This window comes from Cydia strobilella, chromosome 7 (genome assembly GCF_947568885.1).
Source record: "Cydia strobilella chromosome 7, ilCydStro3.1, whole genome shotgun sequence".
In the NCBI taxonomy this organism is placed as follows: Eukaryota; Metazoa; Arthropoda; class Insecta; order Lepidoptera; family Tortricidae; genus Cydia; species Cydia strobilella.
In genome coordinates, this window is record NC_086047.1 from 7039099 (window position 1) to 7058545 (window position 19447).

At 38.2% G+C, this 19447-nt stretch overlaps 1 protein-coding gene across 1 annotated transcript; it reads left to right on the forward strand.

Annotated features, from left to right (window-relative positions):
- The first annotated feature begins 1551 nt into the window (after positions 1 to 1551).
- Positions 1552 to 14603, forward strand: LOC134743084 (uncharacterized). The gene is made up of 9 exons (XM_063676395.1): positions 1552 to 1736; positions 1888 to 2052; positions 3886 to 4010; positions 6826 to 6911; positions 9007 to 9195; positions 10657 to 10893; positions 11994 to 12143; positions 12673 to 12820; positions 13257 to 14603. Exons 1-9 carry the CDS (start codon positions 1618 to 1620, stop codon positions 14066 to 14068), a joined length of 2031 nt encoding a protein of 676 aa, XP_063532465.1. The 5' UTR covers positions 1552 to 1617; the 3' UTR covers positions 14069 to 14603.
- Positions 14604 to 19447: the final 4844 nt, after the last annotated feature.

Here is a 19447-nt window from a genome sequence, read left to right on the forward strand (position 1 = left end):
TCACAGTACAAATCAATGCCATACTTTGTAAACGATCTGGCTGTCAGAACCACAGATAATGCTAGATGCTACAACTTTATAGGTTACATCATCGTAAATTTTCTGAAACCTAAAATGTTCGCGTTCATGGCGCTAGAAAACGTAGTGTAGTGTTTTATATTTCTTTTTGGCACATCCACTTCATAACGTGCTTAAGAATACAAATAAATTGTAAGGTTTGCCACAAAACACGCCAATAACCACGTAGTAAAAAGTCGTTAGAAATATCTTGAAGGTCCAATGGATTATCGACTATCTCTATGGACAATAGATTACAAGACAAATAATAGATAAAGTTCAGGCAGTTTTTGTAAACGGTTTTTTTATATTTTATTTTTGGACACAGTAGGTTTTTTTTTTATACTACGTCGGTGGTAAACAAGCATACGGCCCGCCTGATGTTTAGCAGTCTCCATAGCCTATGTACGCCTGCAACTCCAGAGGAGTTACATGCGCGTTGTCGACCCTAACACTCCTCTCCCTCGAGCTCTGGCAACCTTACTCACCGGCAGGAACACAACACTATTAGTAGGGTCTAGTGTTATTTGGCTGCGGTTTTCTGTAAGGTGGAGGTACCTCCCCAGTTGGGCTCTGCTCTAGATCTGGAATGACATCCGCTGTCCTGTGCCCTACAGATGTCATTCACAGTGCCCATACCTCTCTATTGGACGTAGTTTAAGGACATACCCGGGTGTAACAGCATTTAAGAAAATTTAAGTTGCTAATGCCACTGGCCACTGTCACGTTAGAACTGCCGTTCAAAATGGTCGTAAGCCCTCTGTTCCGAGTTAAATTGGCATGAGCATGGACGATGACGAAATAGACTAATGCTACTTCTAAGTGCTTAATCAACGCTATTACAGCACTACTTTAGCGCTCTTCTACCTCTTATTTCATCCTATAAACTATTGTAGCGCCGTTTTGCAACCTAAGGTGATAAAAATAAGTGCCCAATTGCCCAAGTGGGTATTACGGAGTTATAGCCGGCTAGAACTCCTATTTTTAGAACGCAACGTCAATATAACCTCTGTAGTAAACAAATGCTTATGTAGATCTCTTTTAACAATTATATTTAGCGCCTAATGTTAGTTGGGGTTAGATAAAACTTTAACTTTGTGACGACATTGAAATCCAAAATGAGAAATTGAATGGATTGTAATAGTAATTTAACGGATTGGGAAAAATTGTGACATGCACATATGAAATCGAGTACCTAAATCTCTTGAAGCGTCATCGTTGCCTGAAATTAGTGATTTTTACAGTTCCTTAACATATAGCTGTATAAATTAACACGTGCGGATGCAAAAATACCTTAGCTGCATAATAGAAACGTATATAGACAAGCATCATGTTGGCTGTTAAAACTTACAGACAACAAGTGCAACCCAAACATCATCAAATAAGTTGTTGATAGGTGGCGCTTTCGTCGGGCTACGCAACGGATGGTATCTCGACGGTATTGAGCTGAGAGCACCAGCTACAATCTGTGGTTCTTTTGGTTGACATGTCGTTGTTGGCTCGCTGCCTCGTTGGGGTCATTGTGCTCATGCCAAAACCAAAAGTAACGTTAATTTCGAAATGAACGGCAAAAATGTTAGCCCACCAAATAATTCGGTATCTACTCCGCCAACTTATAAAAAAGTGCGAAATCCCTTTGATAAAGTGCTGATCGATAAATTACACAAGCCAATATGCAGGTGGGTAAAATTCCAGTAATGTTATAAAAAAACTTCACTGTAAACTGCGTAGTTAACGTTTTACTTTTGCTTATTTTATATGCTGCATGTTCGCTAGCAGCAGACATCGTTATGGTAAATAGTCAGGAATGGTTTGAAATATTTTTTACAGTCCTTCGATGTGCAAAATTTACAAGAAGGACCGGCGGGGATCGTTCCGTTGGGACATAGACCAGGCTTGTATGTTACAGCCGACGGACATCGTGGCATGCAGCAGTCAGTTCGAGCCTTCACCAGACCCCAATTTAGATCAAGTAGCTGAGGAGGCTACAGAAATGTGAGTAATGTATTGCATGGTCTTTGGTGTTTAAATTCGTCTTAAGAATTAGGTGTGAACAAAATTGATAAATGTAGATTTTTCAATTTAATTTCATTTTATGAAAATAATATTTAGTGTGGGGACGACTTCAACACATTCTACCCTATTTATTGGTGGTAAAATACAAACAACAGTCGAGTGGAAGAAACAAGGCCTTTGCCCAGCAGTGGGACACTAAATTAGGCTCATAAAAAAAAATCACCTTCCAGAGAAGTAACTACATGAGATTTATGTTTGTGTTCTAGGGCTTAGGTCAAATATTGTCACTGAAAACAGGCAGGGAGAATTATACCAAACAAATTAAGAGTAAAAACTTCACTGTCTTGGGTGCGACTTGAACCCACAACCACTGGATTCAAGTCCCACCCATGACAGTGAATTTTAAGCTTAATACAGTAGAATCCGCATAATATAATGACATCAAAGGGAAGTGACAAATACGTCATACTAAGCGGAAGCATACATAGTTGATTAACTTCTTATTTTAGTTAATTTTTCCAAATCAATTATCAAATTCCTTTCTTTTATTAACCTTGTACCAATTATCAATTTGTCACCGAGAATCAAAACTAAAATAACTTAAACGCCACGCACGCACCAAATGTCCTCGCAGGAAAAGACGTGGGGACGGCCATGAAAACCTGCGAATGTGTCAGTATAACTGGACACAATTTCATGAAAATACGATTTATTGGTCACATAGTAAACGATTTGTCTGTATAAGTGAAGTCATCTTATCCGAATTTGTCACAGTTTTATATGGAAACCAAACTTCGCACAGTAATTATGTCATAGTAAGCGATTGGTCAGTATAAGCGGGATCATAATAAATGGATTCCACTGTAGCATCAAATTAAAAAATCAATTTAACTATACCTAAAGCCCTAAAGACCAAACTTACAGACGCTCTTCAACAAACTCTTCATCTAAAATGGCAATGGGCAGGTCATGTATCCAGATATCGGGACAAAATATGGACACTGGAAGCAACAAAGTGGACTGGACCTGTAGGACGGAGGCGCTCAGGAAGGCCCAAAAAGAAATGGATAGACGACATCTCCTTCGTCGCAGGAAAAGACTGGCTCCAAAAAGCCCAAGACAGGGATGAGTGGAGAAAAAGTGAGGAGGCTTTTACCCAGCAGTTGGGATCTGCAGTCAGCCCCAAAACAAAGCCAAAGTAAAAACACAAAAACAAGAAAAAAACTTGACTGTAGAACAAACAAAGCTTAAATAATAATAATAATAAAAAGCCCTAAAGTTGGTTACTCTGAATCCTTTAATAACAGCCACGACAAAGCTAGCCTAGTTTAGATATGTTTTCCTACTTACTAGCCTTGAAGAAAGGAATAAGAACATAATTTTTTGGTAACACTGATTGCCACTGTATTCTATTCAAAGGCCGTAGCAGGATAAGGGAAGAAATAACCGGCCAAGTGGAGTCAGACTCGCGCACCGAGGGTTCCATACTTTTTAGTATTTGTTGTTATAGCGGCAACAGAAATACATCATCTGTGAAAGTTTTAACTGTCTAGCTATCATGGTTCATGAGATACAGCCTGGTGACAGACAGAAGGACAGCGGAGTCTTAGTAATAGAGTCCCGTTTTTACCCTCTGGGTACGGATCCCTAAAAATGCCCTTTTATGATTAAGAGCAGAGTTTTTTTTTCTATAGTTACATCTAGCTAGTAGTACAATTGTGCCAAGTTTTGTTAAAAAGATCCCAGTGGTTCAGCCAGAATTTTTTTTATCCGAATTCATGAAATATGACTTTTCTTTAATTCCATTTTCAGATTCTTTTCACAAGAAATGGTAATACCAAGTCCAATGGAGTCCTCAAAAAAGAAACCTTTCCAGGCTTCTGCTGAAAGTGAGAAGATTGAAAGAGTCAAAGTCAGCACTGTCGTTATGAAAGATGGTAAGTAGGTCATTATTCCACTTTAAAATAAAATAAAAAATATTTGGGGACAATCTTGCACAGATCAACCTAGCCCCAAACTAAGCAAAGCTTGTACTATGGGTACTAGGCGATGATATACCTACTGATATTGATAAATACATACATAACTCAGGAAGAAATATGATAAACACACAAATAACTGCTATTTCTGTGCCATATTTGTGTTCTATGTCTTTGTACAATAAAGAGTTTATACATACATACATACATAAATGCCCTTACTGGATTCAAACCCGGGACCTCCTGCTTTGCACAACATTTTCTGGACATAACTGACTAGGCAAGTAGGCACAGGGCTAGGAAGCTGTTTATACTTTAAGAAGGGAGTATGAAAGTCTTGGGCACTGGTAGTCTCCATCTTAATGTACGGTGCAGAAACCTGGTGCATCAAAAGCTTGCACAAGAGCAAAATCGATGCTTTTGAGATGTGGTGTTGGAAAAAGATGCTAAGAATCCCATGGACCACAATGAGAACAAATGAGTCCATTATGAGAGAACTAAAAACCGGCCAAGTGTGTCTTACTTGCAAACGAAGGGTTCCGTACCATTACGCAAGAAACGGCAAAAAAAATCATGTTGTACGGGAGCCCCACTTACGAGGGGCGTTCAATAAATTCTCGATATTGATATCTTACAACCTTTTTGAGTATTTCTTTTGTTACTGGCCACTAAGAGTCATTCATAGACTTAAAAAAAATAAGTAAAATTCAAACCGATATGTTCTTGTTTTTCTGCAATTGCCGAACAAACGTGAGCACCATGAGCGATTTAACAATGTTAATTAAATTAGAGCATCGAGCCGTAATAAAATTCTTGACCAATCAGGGTAAAAATCAAAAAACTATAAAAGAAGAAATGGATTGTGTTTACCGTGAGTCTGCTCCTTCTTTATCTGCCATTCAAAAGTGGTCAAGTGAATTTAAACGTGGGAGAGAGAGTATTGAAGATGATCCTAGACCAGGCCGGCCTGTAGTAGCTACTTCACAAGAAAATATTATCAAAGTCGAAAAACTTATATTGGAAGACGGCCGAGTGAAGGTAAAATCAATAGCTCAAATAACCGGTCTTTCTGTTGGTACCATACATGATATTATCCATTACCATCTTAATATGTCAAAAGTAAGTGCGAGATGGGTTCCGCGAATGCTGACACCGGTTCAAAAAGATATGCGAGTAGCTTGTTGTTCCGATTTTATTGACCTGTGCAGTGAAAATCCTGATGAGGTGCTGCAAAAGATAGTTACTGGAGATGAAACCTGGGTTCATTATTATGACCCAGAAAGTAAACAGGAGTCCATGCAGTGGCACGTTAAGGGTACAGCTCATCCCAAGTAGTTCAAGGTCATCCCTTCAGCTGGCAAGGTCATGGCCACAGCATTTTGGGATTGTGAAGGAATATTACTGATCGATTACAAACAAAAGAGTGTAAATATCACAGGACAGTACTACGCTAATATTCTAAGTCAATTAAGGGGTGCAATCAAAGACAAGAGGCGAGGAAAATTAACCAAAGGTGTTCTGCTTCTGCATGACAACGCCCCTGTGCATACTGCTCATATTGCCAAGGCGGCTATTCTTGAATCTGGGTTTGAAACTATTACTCACCCACCGTATAGTCCGGACTTAGCCCCCAGTGACTTCTTTTTGTTCCCCAATCTTAAAAAGGATCTGCGTGGAAATCGATTTTCTGACGATGAAGCGTTGAAGGCGGCAGTGGAGGAGCATTTTGACACCAAAGATAAAAATTATTTTTATGAGGGATTAAAAAAAATAATAGACCGATCTTTTTAAGTGTATCAACATAGGGGGGGAGTATATTGAAAAATAAAAATATTAAACTTATCGTATTTGTTTGTTTTCATTCACATACCGAGAATTTATTGAACGCCCCTCGTATATATTTGTTTTATTATGTTTTTAGTATTTGTTGTTATAGCGGCATCAGAAATACATCATCTGTGAAAATTTCAACTGTGTCCGTCTGTCTGTCTGTTCGTGTATCTGTCACCAGGCTGTATCTCATGAACCGTGATAGCTACATTTGAAATTTTCATAGATGATGTATTATATATATATATTTCTGTTATAACAAATACTAAAAATAGAAAAAAATTTTTTAAGGAGGAGCTTCCATACAACAAAAAAACGTGATTCTCTTGCCGTTTTTTGCGTAATAGTACGGAACCCCTCGTGCGCGAGTCCGACTCGCACTTGGCTGGTTTTTAGAATGGGCTAGTCAAACAGTCCTGGGGGCCGATTTTTGAGTGTTCACCGCTCGATTTCGTGTTTTTCGTTCAATATTAAAATTCTACTAATAGAATTTGAAAACGAGTGCTCAATACCACTAGATTCCCAATTTCTATCGCTCGAAATCTAGCGATCGAAATTCAAAAATCACGGGTGGCTACCATCTAATTAAAGCCTGTCTCTTACATTATTTTAGTGACCCTTGAGGTTTTCTTAGTATGTATCCGAACATATATGTAGATATAATAATAAGCTAATACTGTGAGAAAAGAGAATATATTCTATGTACAGCCATGTTCATTCATGGAAGGAACTGAAGGAAGGCCTGCGTGCTTAGCCAACGTGCGAATCGTTAACGCTCCGTAGCGTAGCGTAGTCATTCTTCCATATTAGTGCGACAGTGACAGTTGCGTTTCGTTCGCTACGGAGCGTTAACGATTGGCACGTTGGCTACGCACCCTGTTCTCAGCAATGCAATGATTAATCATGTTTACTGCAATGAAAAAGCCATCACTTGCTTTACCAGTTTCAGTTCAGACCACCCTCAGTTTATCTCCAGAACTACCCCCAGAGTTAGAGAAAATGTTAGCTCCATACTTCACATTCGATCAGGTAATAAAATATTACACCACTAAAATTTTGAACTTTACTAAGTTCTCAACTTTGGGAACAAATCAAATTATTTTATTAAATATTTTTTTGTGGTCAAAGACTCCTAGTCTTAGTAAGATGGCATATAGTAGAGAAATTGGGACCGCTTCCGCCGTGGCGGGGTACAAGGCGTTAGCCCGGATTGCTAAAGACGCCGGTTCGAATCCGGCCTTCACCACTGGAGGACTTCGTCACTTTTTCTTTAATTTATGACATCTATTTCAGTTTAGAATTTACTAAGTTCTCTTAAGAGTAACACGAACCTAACCGGCGCTGTGGCAGTTAAGCTCTCATTTTAAAAACGATATCCTGAAATAAAATTAAATTTCACATGGACTTTGGAGAGACGAAATTTTAATAAAAAGAAATCAGAGTACTCATACAAAACTTTTACTCACTCTATTAATTTGTATAACATTTTTTAGTAACGAAAACTAGTCCCAGAAGAAAAACGTTACATAAATGTTTCCGCCAAGCGGCGGCTAGGTTCGTGTGACCGTGTAAAGGCTGGCGTCCACTAGACTCGCCGAGGCGAATCGAATCGAATCGCAATAATTGGCCTTCTATACATTTACTATGAATGGTAAATTCGATTCGACGTGACGCGGCTCTTCGTCAATAGACGCAGTTTCATAGTAAATGTATAGAAGGCGAATTATTGCGATTCGATTCGATTCGCCTCGGCGAGTCTAGTGGACGCCAGCCTTAAGGCCTGAGTGGACGCTCGAGTTGGGCGTGCAGCGGGGCGGGGCGGCCGTGTGCATGTTAAACAAATGCAAACGTATAAGAGCGGCCTCTGCGCACGCTGCTCAAATCACTTGTGAGCCCGACGCCATGCTGCACGCCCCGCCGAACGCTCGGCTATGAGCGTCCACTCGGGCCTTACACTTAAGCGTGCGTGCTTGACAGAGTTTTTTCTAAATTGAATAGTGATGACACATGTTGATTTTATAACAAAATCTAGTAAAATAGGTAGCAAATGAGCAATTTATCACAATAGTGTGGATATTAAAATAATATATGGAAATGATACCAAACTACAGGACCTGAAAGTTTCAAAATTTAAGTTTTTTTTAACTTCCAAAAAGGAAAAACATTTTATCCAAAAAGGATTGTAATGCAACTATGTATATACATAAACGCAATATTTCACCGACAAAAACGCAATTTACTTGTTTTGTCCATGCTTCAAAATGGGCTCTCAGTGACCTTGACGTCACACTCACTTATCGTTTTGTTAGGAGCGTTTCGCGAGTGAAGTACGACTGTCGGACTTTGACTATCATTTATCATGTCCAAATGGGAAAATGTACCTACAGCGCTACAATCACCAAAAATACAGTTTCGGTGGTTACAGTTTCATTTTGGTTTTTCCCTAAACGATTGCCTAAATTGTCTTGGATAGTCGCTCAGTTCCAGGGACCGGACAACCCTTTCCGCGATAAAACCTTTTCAATGGGCGTCCCTTAAACACGGCTAACACATTGAAAGACTTTCCCTTTTGATCTGCAAGCCCATTCATACCCCTACCTTTGACTAACCCTTATCGAAAAGCTAACCAAAAATAAGGCTAGCCCTTAATAAGGGTTACCGTTATCTTTAAGCGCTTTTTATAAAGGTTTTCCTTTGCGTGAAAGAGACAGGATTAGTATATATCTACGCTAGTGTATGAAAAGGAAAGAAAATACGTGCCTAGTCAAAGAACGCCGCCGTCGCCGCCGACGATCGCTCGGATTCAAAGTAATGTGTGCTTTATGAACAAGGTAGACGACTTAAATTAGCACGCTTATATGCTAAAAGGGAAGCCCTTTATAAGGCTAACCCTTATAAGCAATATGTAAGGTGTTGGTGAGCGGATGATAAGGGTTTTGTAAGGGTATTTGGGATACCGATTACACAAATGTGTGTACACAAATATAAGGGTTTTTAAAAGCAAAATGAAGGGTTTCGTCTGGCAAAGGGTATGGTGAGTTAAGAGCCTTATGCAATACCCTTATAAAACCCGGATAAGGGATAGCGGGCCGGTCCCTGCTCAGTTCTCATCTCGACATTACAGGGCCAGGACATGTTCGGCGAGTACGAAATCACTGCAAACGGCTCGCTACGCCGCAAGTTGTACTTCGAGCATAGCGACGACGAGCACCATAGCGAGTGCGATTCGGAACAAACTGATGATGAACATCACGACGCGAGGCCGCCTTCGAGCTTCAAGGCATACAACCCCGTCAAGTTCAGCCCTGACTTGGTGAGTGAAATGGCTAGTGTTAGAGGGAGAAGTTAATTTGTCTCACTGGCGCCGCATAGTCAGTGCTGAGGCTCAAACTATCTCTATACAAAATTTCAACTAAATCGGTTCAGCGGTTTAAGCGTGAAGAGGTAACAGACAGACAGGCACACTTTCGCATTTATATTATTAGTATGGAAGTATGGATGTCACAGCTGGCACTGGTGATAACGGTGAGAGTACTTTTACATGGAGATGGTGGGAAAAGCTCTCGAGTAGCGGACGGATCTTTCCTAGGGGGTAACTGCGCAAGGGCCCCCGAAAACCATAGGATAAGATAAGATGGATGTGACAGCTGACACTGGTGATAACGGTATAAGAGTATTTTTAACTGTTGAAATGTTGTCGTTATCGGCATCACTTCAGTTTTCTTTATTAAGGCCGAACCACAACAGAGATGCATAGTGCAAGGCTCTAGCTTGCGGCGTAGATGCGCCTGTTGTAATTTTTGGTATTTTATATAAGTTGTCACATCGCATGCATACCTTCTTCTGATAACGATGAGAGTATTTTTAACAGGCTGACGTGCAAAATTATAAAATTAAAAACAGTACATAGTTACAATAAGCTATTAGGTAGAAAATAATGTGTGTCATATGATTTATATAAGAATTTAAAAATGTGTAAATCAAAACAATAATAACAACGTTTAGAGCAACCAGACAAGGTATGCCATAATTCAGTCTTTTACGTAAATAATATAATTGCTGTTTTAAATCAACATCTTTAATTACCTACCGTCATACCATAAGGTACGGTAGGTAAGGTAAGGTATTTTTTAAATTTTTGTGTGATAAGTAATGTGTTACATAGCATAGATAGACTAATTCGCATGACTGACCGTATAGAGACATATAGACATATGGTCGCCGACCTCCTGGACAGAGATGGCACGTGAAGAAGAAGAATTAGGTATATGTGTGGGAAATGATATGTTTTGTTTACGTGTAAGGACATCTGAGAGATACCTACAAAATTTGTACCTTACTGTTTGTTGTGTTGTCCATTTATATTATACTATCTTCTGCCTGTGGTTTCGTCTGCGTAGAAATGCCGTAGAATGATGATTCCCTTGATAACAACTGTCCTACGTCCTTCCCCGAATTTAAAATTATCTACATACCAAATTTCAACAAAATTATTACAGTCGTTTAATACGTGAACATTTATAATATTAGAAGGGATTGAGGTTACATTATATATATTGTGGTCTACGTACCCACAGCAAAACCAAGCATGTAAGAATGTACTAATACTTATTTATTTAATCATATGAATCCTCTTTAACTCGCAGTTTTCGACCCTTATAAAATTATACGTATTTATAGTGAAACTTATTTCACAAGCCACATGACATTATTGCTTGGGTCAATGTCAAAACCCATACACAACATTAACATTTGTTTATTTTTTCGTTTTCAGTACAATGATTTCGTTAAGAAGGGTATGAAGCGTACATTCGGTACGCCCCTAAAAAAGAGTCCATCGCACTGCAACCTACGCAACAAAATCCTCGACGTGGTAGACTTTGGAGACCACTGTTTAAGCCCTATACAGTTCAACACCCCACAGAAGAGGCTCGACCAAAAGCCATCAACGTCATCATTCGCTTCGGCCTCTATATCACCGGTCACTAAAGTCACTTCTAGTGATGAAGAGGTAATTAATCATATAACATTTTGGAGATCATTGCCTGAGCCCTATACAGTTCAACACTCCACGGAAGAGGCTCGGCCAACAGCCATCTACGTCATCGTTCGCTTCGGCCTCTATATCACCGGTCACTAAAGTCACTTCTAGTGATTAAGAGGTATGTATTAAATTTACTACGTGCCTGTATGCACCTTACTTGTTTTCCATACTAATTTGAGTGATTGACTTAATTGTTATCTAATCAGTTGAATAGCCCACCAAAACAGCAACATTGTGGTAACAATCTCATTTCGTGCAAATTTGACGAATGCGAACCGCTCGCGCATTACACGGTAGCAATTAGTATACGGTCTCACTGGCGAACGTCCAGCGGCGGGTTCAGCCTGGCGTCGAGCTTCTAAGACAAAGAGGATATAATATTATAGATCGGTACTGTCATAGTAAATTCACTGCCATCTATCGACACACAACTAAAAATGAAGATTTATAAAAATACGATAAAATGTATTTAAATATGGATAAATGATTTTTTTTATTTGCATTAATTATTTTTATTATTTTGACCCATGTTCTTTCACTGATATGCGTTAAAATTGTTAAATAACAAACGAAACCGTCAACGCCCTCTATACGAGAGTAGGCCAAAGGTAGTAGCGACATCTGATCGAGAATCAAATTTTCGTGATTTTCGAGGCACGTTTTTTCCTTAGACTGTATCCATCTATTACGGAGTTATATCTATCTTTGTTCTAAGATATTTGAGCAGCGTACACTGAGGACGCTCGCGTATTTTTGCATTTGTGTCAAATGAACGCCCCGCTGCAAGCCCCACTCGAGCGTCCACACTCCACAGCCTGCACCCTTCCCTCTCGGCCACGGAACATACAATCCAATGTACGGCGACAGACGGCAGCGTCGAGCGTGCGTTTCGTGACCGAGGCGTTGGTGATATTTTCACAAATTGTTCCCGAATCGCACGTGACTGCCGCATTCACCAGATCTGGATGTACCTACATTTTGGCGAACCAATCCGTTTATGATCTTCGGTGGTTTTTACAGATATCGTTTATCATAAATTTTATTATAATCGCTTTTGTATTTTACAGAAAAACAACTTCACCTCGCCTGAATCGGAGGCCATGGCGACATGTCTAGACTGCATCGCCTCCGACTCGGACCCTGACAGCGGCAAAAAAGCCCAATGTTACTGCAAGTCGACGCACAACATCAGCTTAAAGCGTAGCGCTTCGTTAAAGGTCAGTTAACTAAAAAATTTTACTCCAGCAGCTTTATCACAAGTACACGGTGATATCATCTCGCTGGCGAGATTATCTATCCTTCTCTGTCTAATTAATACATTTAGAAAAAGGCGAGTAATCTATCTCGCGTGTGCTGTCGCAGCACACTCTTGTTAAGCGTTACACTCAATCCATTAAAACAACAGATAGATTTTTTAGTTGAGCAGCTCGAACAAGCGCATATTTTGCGAATAGTAAAATAACATTTTATTCACTACGCTCAGTGAGAGCCTCACTTCTTACTTTTCACCATCATATGTATAGAACGAGGTCTAATACCACTTAACTTCTTTTATTCTGTATTTATTATCTCTATTTTTTCGGCTCCGACTTCTCTGAGTTGAAAAGTTGTAAATGCAATACGATCAATGAAGTTTAAATTATACAATAATTAGCTTGCTAAATCAGCACTCACACGGCAGCAAACAAACTGAAACTTTTCCTCTTGCTTTTTGCACAAATAACAATATTAATTTTGGTTTGAAAGGATTCGCCGCCGCGGAGGAAACATTCATTCTCGTTCGCGGGCAAGCGGAGTTTGAGCATGTCGAGCTTGCATCGGAGTCGGTCGGTGCAGAAGCTCGACTTTAGCATGAACATGAGTGTAGACGGCTCGCTGCATAACCATTCGCAAGGTATGTACGCTTACTTGTCATGGTTTTGTTGTGAAACATATTTTTTTAAACAATCAATTTTTACTACTTTGGAAATAACTTGTATCTTGTACTGTCAGCTATAACAAAAGATGTAGTACATGGGAGACGAGATTTAAGAGATACATTTTCGTAGTTCTGCACTGGGCTTACATTGTTATTATATTCTGGTTGTCTGGAAGAGATAGCTTTTTAGCGATAAAACCGCCTGTATTAAATCATTTTCATTATGTGGTGCAACGTGCAACTTAACTTAGGTATATATTATTATTTATATTCCCAATCTTAGTAATCTTACAGAATATCAGATTACGCTGCCGAACATACAAATTGGATTAAAGACATGTTTTTGTATTTATACTTTTAGAAGAAGGAATCCTTTTTAACATCTGCTTATTACACCTGAATTTATTTTCAGCGGATTGTGAAACGTCCCCATCACCGGACGGACGCGATTCGTGGTCATTAGTCGGAGAGGCCAGCGTGAGCCAATTAGAGAAAGAACCTCACAAGGAACAAAGCCACACTAAAAGGCCTACCAAGAAGTATTGCGTGGAAACTATGGACAATACGCCTGTCAAAGGAAAAACGGAAAGCAGTAGGCGACATGAAATTAGCAAAATTCGGGCACCATTGATCATGACTCCAACGGATATGTCCCTAGATAATAGCTTAGATACCTCAGATAACGCCCTCAGCATGGAGGACAAGAAGATAGACTTCAACAACATTGATCTCAAATTTTTGACTGAAAATATTACTAAGTTCGATAACACCACCACGGACGTCACTAAGAACGCGACGGACGCGTCCTCTAGCTTTAAGAAACTCGATAGTGGAATTAACGAGAACACGTTCTATACGAACGCTTCTAGTTACTACGAAAGTGCCATAAAACCCTCAGAGTTAACTATTACTAATACTAATTCGTCGGCAATGAAAGAGATCTCTAATGTACACTGGGCGAGAGTGGACAGCGGGTTCAAAGACGAAACATCCTCAGACAATACTCAATTTTACGCAGAGAAATCTAAAGGATTTCGCTTCACTGAGGCTAAGTTAGAAGAGAAAGAGAATGTAATGACAGGAAACTTCAGCGGGTTTCTGAACCAACCTGCAAACAAAGGTGAAGTTATGTCAATGTCTGACTTGTTCCCAGACGACATGACTTTCACCTGTAACTTTTCTTCAACCCCTTCCAAAAGCAAACCCAACACTCTCAACAGCTAAAGTGATATTTAGAATTAGAGAGTAAAAAAATAGAGTTGAAATTTGTACTGTTGTTTGAGTTATGCATATTTGTACAAATTTATACTTACATTTTATTTTTTACTTATATTTATAAGTAAATGACGAAGGGCAGATCCATGAAATTAAAATTTAATTAATTGAAAGCATTTCAATATCTCATTATTCTTATTAAACATCATACGCAAATATTCTGCTCTTTCTAATTCTGGATAACACTGTACTGCGAATTTTAAGACTAAGGAGCTTTTTAAGAAAACTTATTTTTTTAGGCGTTTAAGTGAATTCTAGATATTTTTTGACGTAGAATAATTATTAATGTTTTTATTTGATTATGTCTGATTTTGTGAGCACAGTAACACTTTCATTGCCAGCCTATATAATATGAACTCGGCCGTCGGGTTGAAGGTAATGAGAGGGTTAGCAGATAATAATTATGCATGATTTGTATATTGTAGTTTTGATGGTTAATAAATTTTTACTCGAGTTAAGTAAAAATTTAATAAAGTTTGAAAGACTGAAACTAGTTTAAAATTTCCATTTTTATTGTCTACCTAAAGCGATAATATAATAAATATTGGAGCCGCGGGTCACATATTTATTTATTTATTTATGTTAAGGAGAACCAACAGCTATACACTTACAATAAACAACAAGATTAAAACAGGAAGCCAATTACAGGAACTCACAGGTAGTAACAAAATATTCAATTTTAAACTAATGCTAACACTTACGCACACACACAATATGGCATTGAAACATCTTGTAAATGCTGGGAAATGTAGTTAGATACTATGCCGTAAGGAGGATTAGTTTACTCATTAAACTAGCATTTTCCTAAACACACACATGACCACATATTTCGGTCAATCGAGGTTGAATCACCTTTGTTTTTGAAGTTTGGTAACTAAGTCTGAATTTAGTTAGAATATGTTGGTGATATGCTGTACAAAGGTTAAATAAATGATGCTACGCTCGCAGTTGCTCCTATTAGTCGAATAATATGAATGAAAATATAAATTTTACAATTTTGTATTCACTGTTTGTGAACTAATACTAACATCAGTTATTACCACTCATTTAAATGAAAAAACCGGCCAAGAGTCAGACTCGCGTTTCAAGGGTTCCGTACATCCCAGAAATTTTAACAATGTTTTTTTTTACGTGAAACGTGAGTGAAAGAAATGAAAATGAGTCTAAACGAAAATAAAAATCGTAAGTCGTCAGTCGTAAGTTGTAAACCGTAAATCGGTAATCGTAAATCATTAATTAAAATCAATACTATCACCTATTATAATAAAACATATAAAAGATAAACCGGCCTAGTGCGAGTTGGACTCGCGTTTTAAGTTTCCGTACATCACACAATAACGCCACGTTTCACGTAAACCATTGCGGCTGTGTCCTTAAAACAGCCTAAGCGCATGTTTGTTCTTAAGTCCGATTCACGCTTGACTGTATACTTCTTTTAGGTTTTTTGACATCTTTAGGTAAAAAACTATTTTGTGTATTTTTTGTGTAGGGGGGGGGGGGGGGGTAATTTATCTTGAATAACTTTTAAACTGTTATCCTAAAATTGACGACACATTATGTCCGTCTCTGGGTCACAGACTTGCCCTATGTGTGCCAAATTTCAACTTAATTGGTTCAGTAGTTTCAGACCAAAGAGGCTGTGACAGACGGACTGACAGACAGACAGACGGACGGACATACAGACGCACGAGTGATCCTATAAGGGTTCCGTTTTTTCCTTTTGAGGTACGGAACCCTAAAAAATAATCGGTGATGATTCGGACGTGTGCACTCTCGCGGTCCTTATTTAAGGCCAGGATTACACTTGTAAGTTTTACTTACGTAAGTAGGGACACAGCTATACTACAGAATGAGATATGAATATCGTAATCTCATTCTAGCAAATAGCTTTGTCCCTACTTACGTAAGTAAAACTTACAAGTGTAATCCTGGCCTTACGGATAAGAATTAAAATAGACAGTCGGTCCACATTGTAGGGGGCCATCCCACGCTGCGATAATGACCTTCCTTTCTTAAAGCTGTAACGTAGATATGTGGCTCTGTGAAGTGTAGATCTCGAGGTCCCATGACTTCGCCATTTTGAAAATATCCAAACTTATTTAAACTGAAATTATTTAAACTAAATAGACTAAATAATTCAATATAATTATCGAACCAGCTCACCAAATTTCACGAGGATCGGTTGAGAAATGCGACAAAAGAGAACATTAGCCGATCAGACATATACGAAAGCATTTTTGCCCAAGCTGAAACGGAGACCTTCGTACTCGTTTGGCCCATAATTTTTTTAACCCTTTTCCAGGCCGCACCAATCTACAATTCTACAAGGTTTTCCCAAAAAAAAACCTAATTTATTCCATTTAATCCAGCTTCGATGTTTCATTTCAAGACAACAGAAAAAAAAACAGAAAAAACAATCTACGAGTAATTTGAACCTTAAATCGGAATGCTAAAGTTGAAATTCTATTAGCGCGTAAGTGGGCTATAAATCTTACTGGAAAAGGGTTAATTTTTGCTCGAAATGCAGTTGTTCATTGACTAGACTATACAAATGCGACTAATTTGTTACCACGCAACATTATACATCAACCGTACACCACTCATCATGAACGTTGATGATTTCGATTGAAGGGCACCCATCTTGCACATTAGCATCATTTAGTTGCGCTGCTATCCTGTTGCCTTTTGACCTCTTTAGTATGACTGACAGCAGACAAACATGTAGAATTGTGGTATAGTATTCTAATAATAATGTACAGCTAAATTTAGGTTCGTTATCTAGTTAAGGAGGGAGCTCGCACTAGCCATAATTGATTTAAGTTACAAACGGATATGTGCTGATATGTCACACGCTACGATATGATTTTGTTACCATAAATATTTGTTTCTTTTTTGTCCTTCACCATAAAATGTTAAATAACTTCTCCAACATTGCTTATATCAATATACATTAACTCATTTTCCCCCACTTGGTACCTTATTTACCTAGGCAATCCTCGTACAATTTCTCAATTATATAGCAAAGTTTTAGTCTGAATCAAATAACAGATATGAGTAGAAACTCATTTAACGGACGGATGAGGAGATTATGAACCAGCACTGTCACATTAAAAACATCAATAGGAGAGGAGAATTAAATTTATAAACAATGTCCATACAATGCCTTTCATCCATTTATACTTATACAGATTATATAATAGTTGTTACGACTAATACTAAAAATACGAAAGTAACTGTATATCTGCGTGTTAGTTACCTTTTAGGCTTAACTATTAAATCGATTTTCGTATATGTTACACGATTTGAAATCCCACCACGTCCCATCCCCGCCGGCACAGCTACTACTAAAAGGGGATATTTTTAATGGTTTTTCTATGACGGAATGGTTACAAAGCCATTTTCAATACGAAATTCCCAATATATTTTCGCTTTATACCCCTTTTCTGTTGTTTTTGTAATAACATCGTTAAACTTAATTTGTTTATTTTGTCAATAACAGCTAGTAAGCGGATGCAAAGTCCAATCTTATATCGGGCTTATCTTGTTGCAAAATAAACCTTCCAGATGTAATTAACAAGGCATTGATTGTAAAGTATTGTTATGTAAACTTGTTCATTAAACTTATAATATTAAGGTAGCTTGCATATAATGCATATGTAGATCGAATTATGAAACTACCCTCATAAATCAAAAAGGACTTGCGGCCGTAGCTTGGAGGCTATTCCAGATTAGAACATCTATCTATCTATATATATATATATATATATATATATATATATATATATATATATATATATATATATATATTATGCGAGGCCGATTTTTGTACATCCCATCAGATCTACAGTTATGGTCCGATTTTGATAAATGATATGTCATTAGATTCATCTCATGCTGGAGTTGCATAAAATTCCTGTTTTTTTTTTTCTGAAAAAGTACTGAAAAATTAATTTGAAAAAGTTAAGTTAATTTGTGAGTTTGACCACGTGACATGTGATCCCTATTTTGACTCAAGATGTCAAGATGACCAAATAATAATAAACATGAATTGCACTCAAACCTGTACCTAGTATCAATAATTTTCAATTTTAAGTTTCAATGTTTAAGGACGAAGTTACACCGCTGCTCAAAAGACGTTCGCGCACCATTTACGCAGTAAGATGTATGACAAATGTCATGCCGGTGTGAATATCCATCATTTTTGGAGACCCTCTCTCTCTCTTCCTAGCTATCTATCCCACATGGTGGTGGGTAAGGTCCATAGTAGGTAAATTCCACCCATCCTTTCCTGTCCCGATACTCAAATTATACTAACCAAATTTGATTTAAAGGATTTGCCACACTGGATGCGTTCTGCGGGCAGCAGTCAAGTCAAACTTCAACTTAAATATGTATTTATGTATTACATATAGTGTGTATACTTATTCAGTGCAGACCACATGACAGACGAAGCTTAGGTAGATAGTACTCTGTAGATAGCGCGTAACTACTTGCACAATCGCCCAGACTGTTCGTACGTCAATGGTTTTCAACAAATACTGCACGATAACGTGTAACCCCTGTTATCGACTCCCGGAACGTCTGCCGTCGGATCTGTTATGCCATTCTAATTGTTCGCTAACACGGACGAAGATGAACCAATATAAACGCGTTTTACGATTACGCATAGTTATTGCGGATCTTGATGTCATGTTACACTGGCGCCAGATATAATAGGCTAGATGAAATATTTTTATTAATGGTAGCAATCGATCAGGTTTGTTTTTGGGATCAAATGTCTATATGGGACCCACTGCATTAAAGCAATACAAAAGTCAGAAATTATAGTCAATGTCCTACAGTCTTATCTATACAATCTTTTTTTGGATAAAATGTAAGGAATCGAATGGTTACCCTTACTTTATTCCCTTTCGGAAGTTAAAAAAAAACTTTAAATTTGTACTAAAGTCCTTACTATTCCATAATGAATGCCTAAGTAAATTTGATTTTAGCGACCAATATACCTATTTTGCTTTTCTATGGTTAATTATCTATTTATATTCTCATGCATAGAGTCGGACCTAACCTAGCTAACTCTGTGTCTGTACCTATGGCATTGTAACGAAGTGTGGCCATGTCATCATTCATGTTAAATTTCTATGAAAATATAATTATAATACGTTTGACACGCCCTCACTTTTTTCTGGTAAAGGGTGCAAAGTTCGAACTTTTAATTGCACTTTTACTCTTACCTAAGATAATAGTCTTGGTAAACAAACTTACTTAATGTCAGGAATCCTTTCGGATCTCGCGCCCGCACCCTCAGCCTCTATTTAAACAACAGACTTC

What these genes read in the sequence shown, in the direction of transcription:
- LOC134743084 (XM_063676395.1), top strand. Translation starts at nt 1,618, where the DNA reads ATGAACGGCAAAAATGTTAGCCCACCAAATAATTCGGTATCTACTCCG. An exon ending in GCTGAGGAGGCTACAGAAAT is followed by an intron (nt 2,053 to 3,885) that starts GTGAGTAATGTA and finishes TTCCATTTTCAG; the next exon opens with ATTCTTTTCACAAGAAATGG. An exon ending in AGCGTAGCGCTTCGTTAAAG is followed by an intron (nt 12,144 to 12,672) that starts GTCAGTTAACTA and finishes TTGGTTTGAAAG; the next exon opens with GATTCGCCGCCGCGGAGGAA.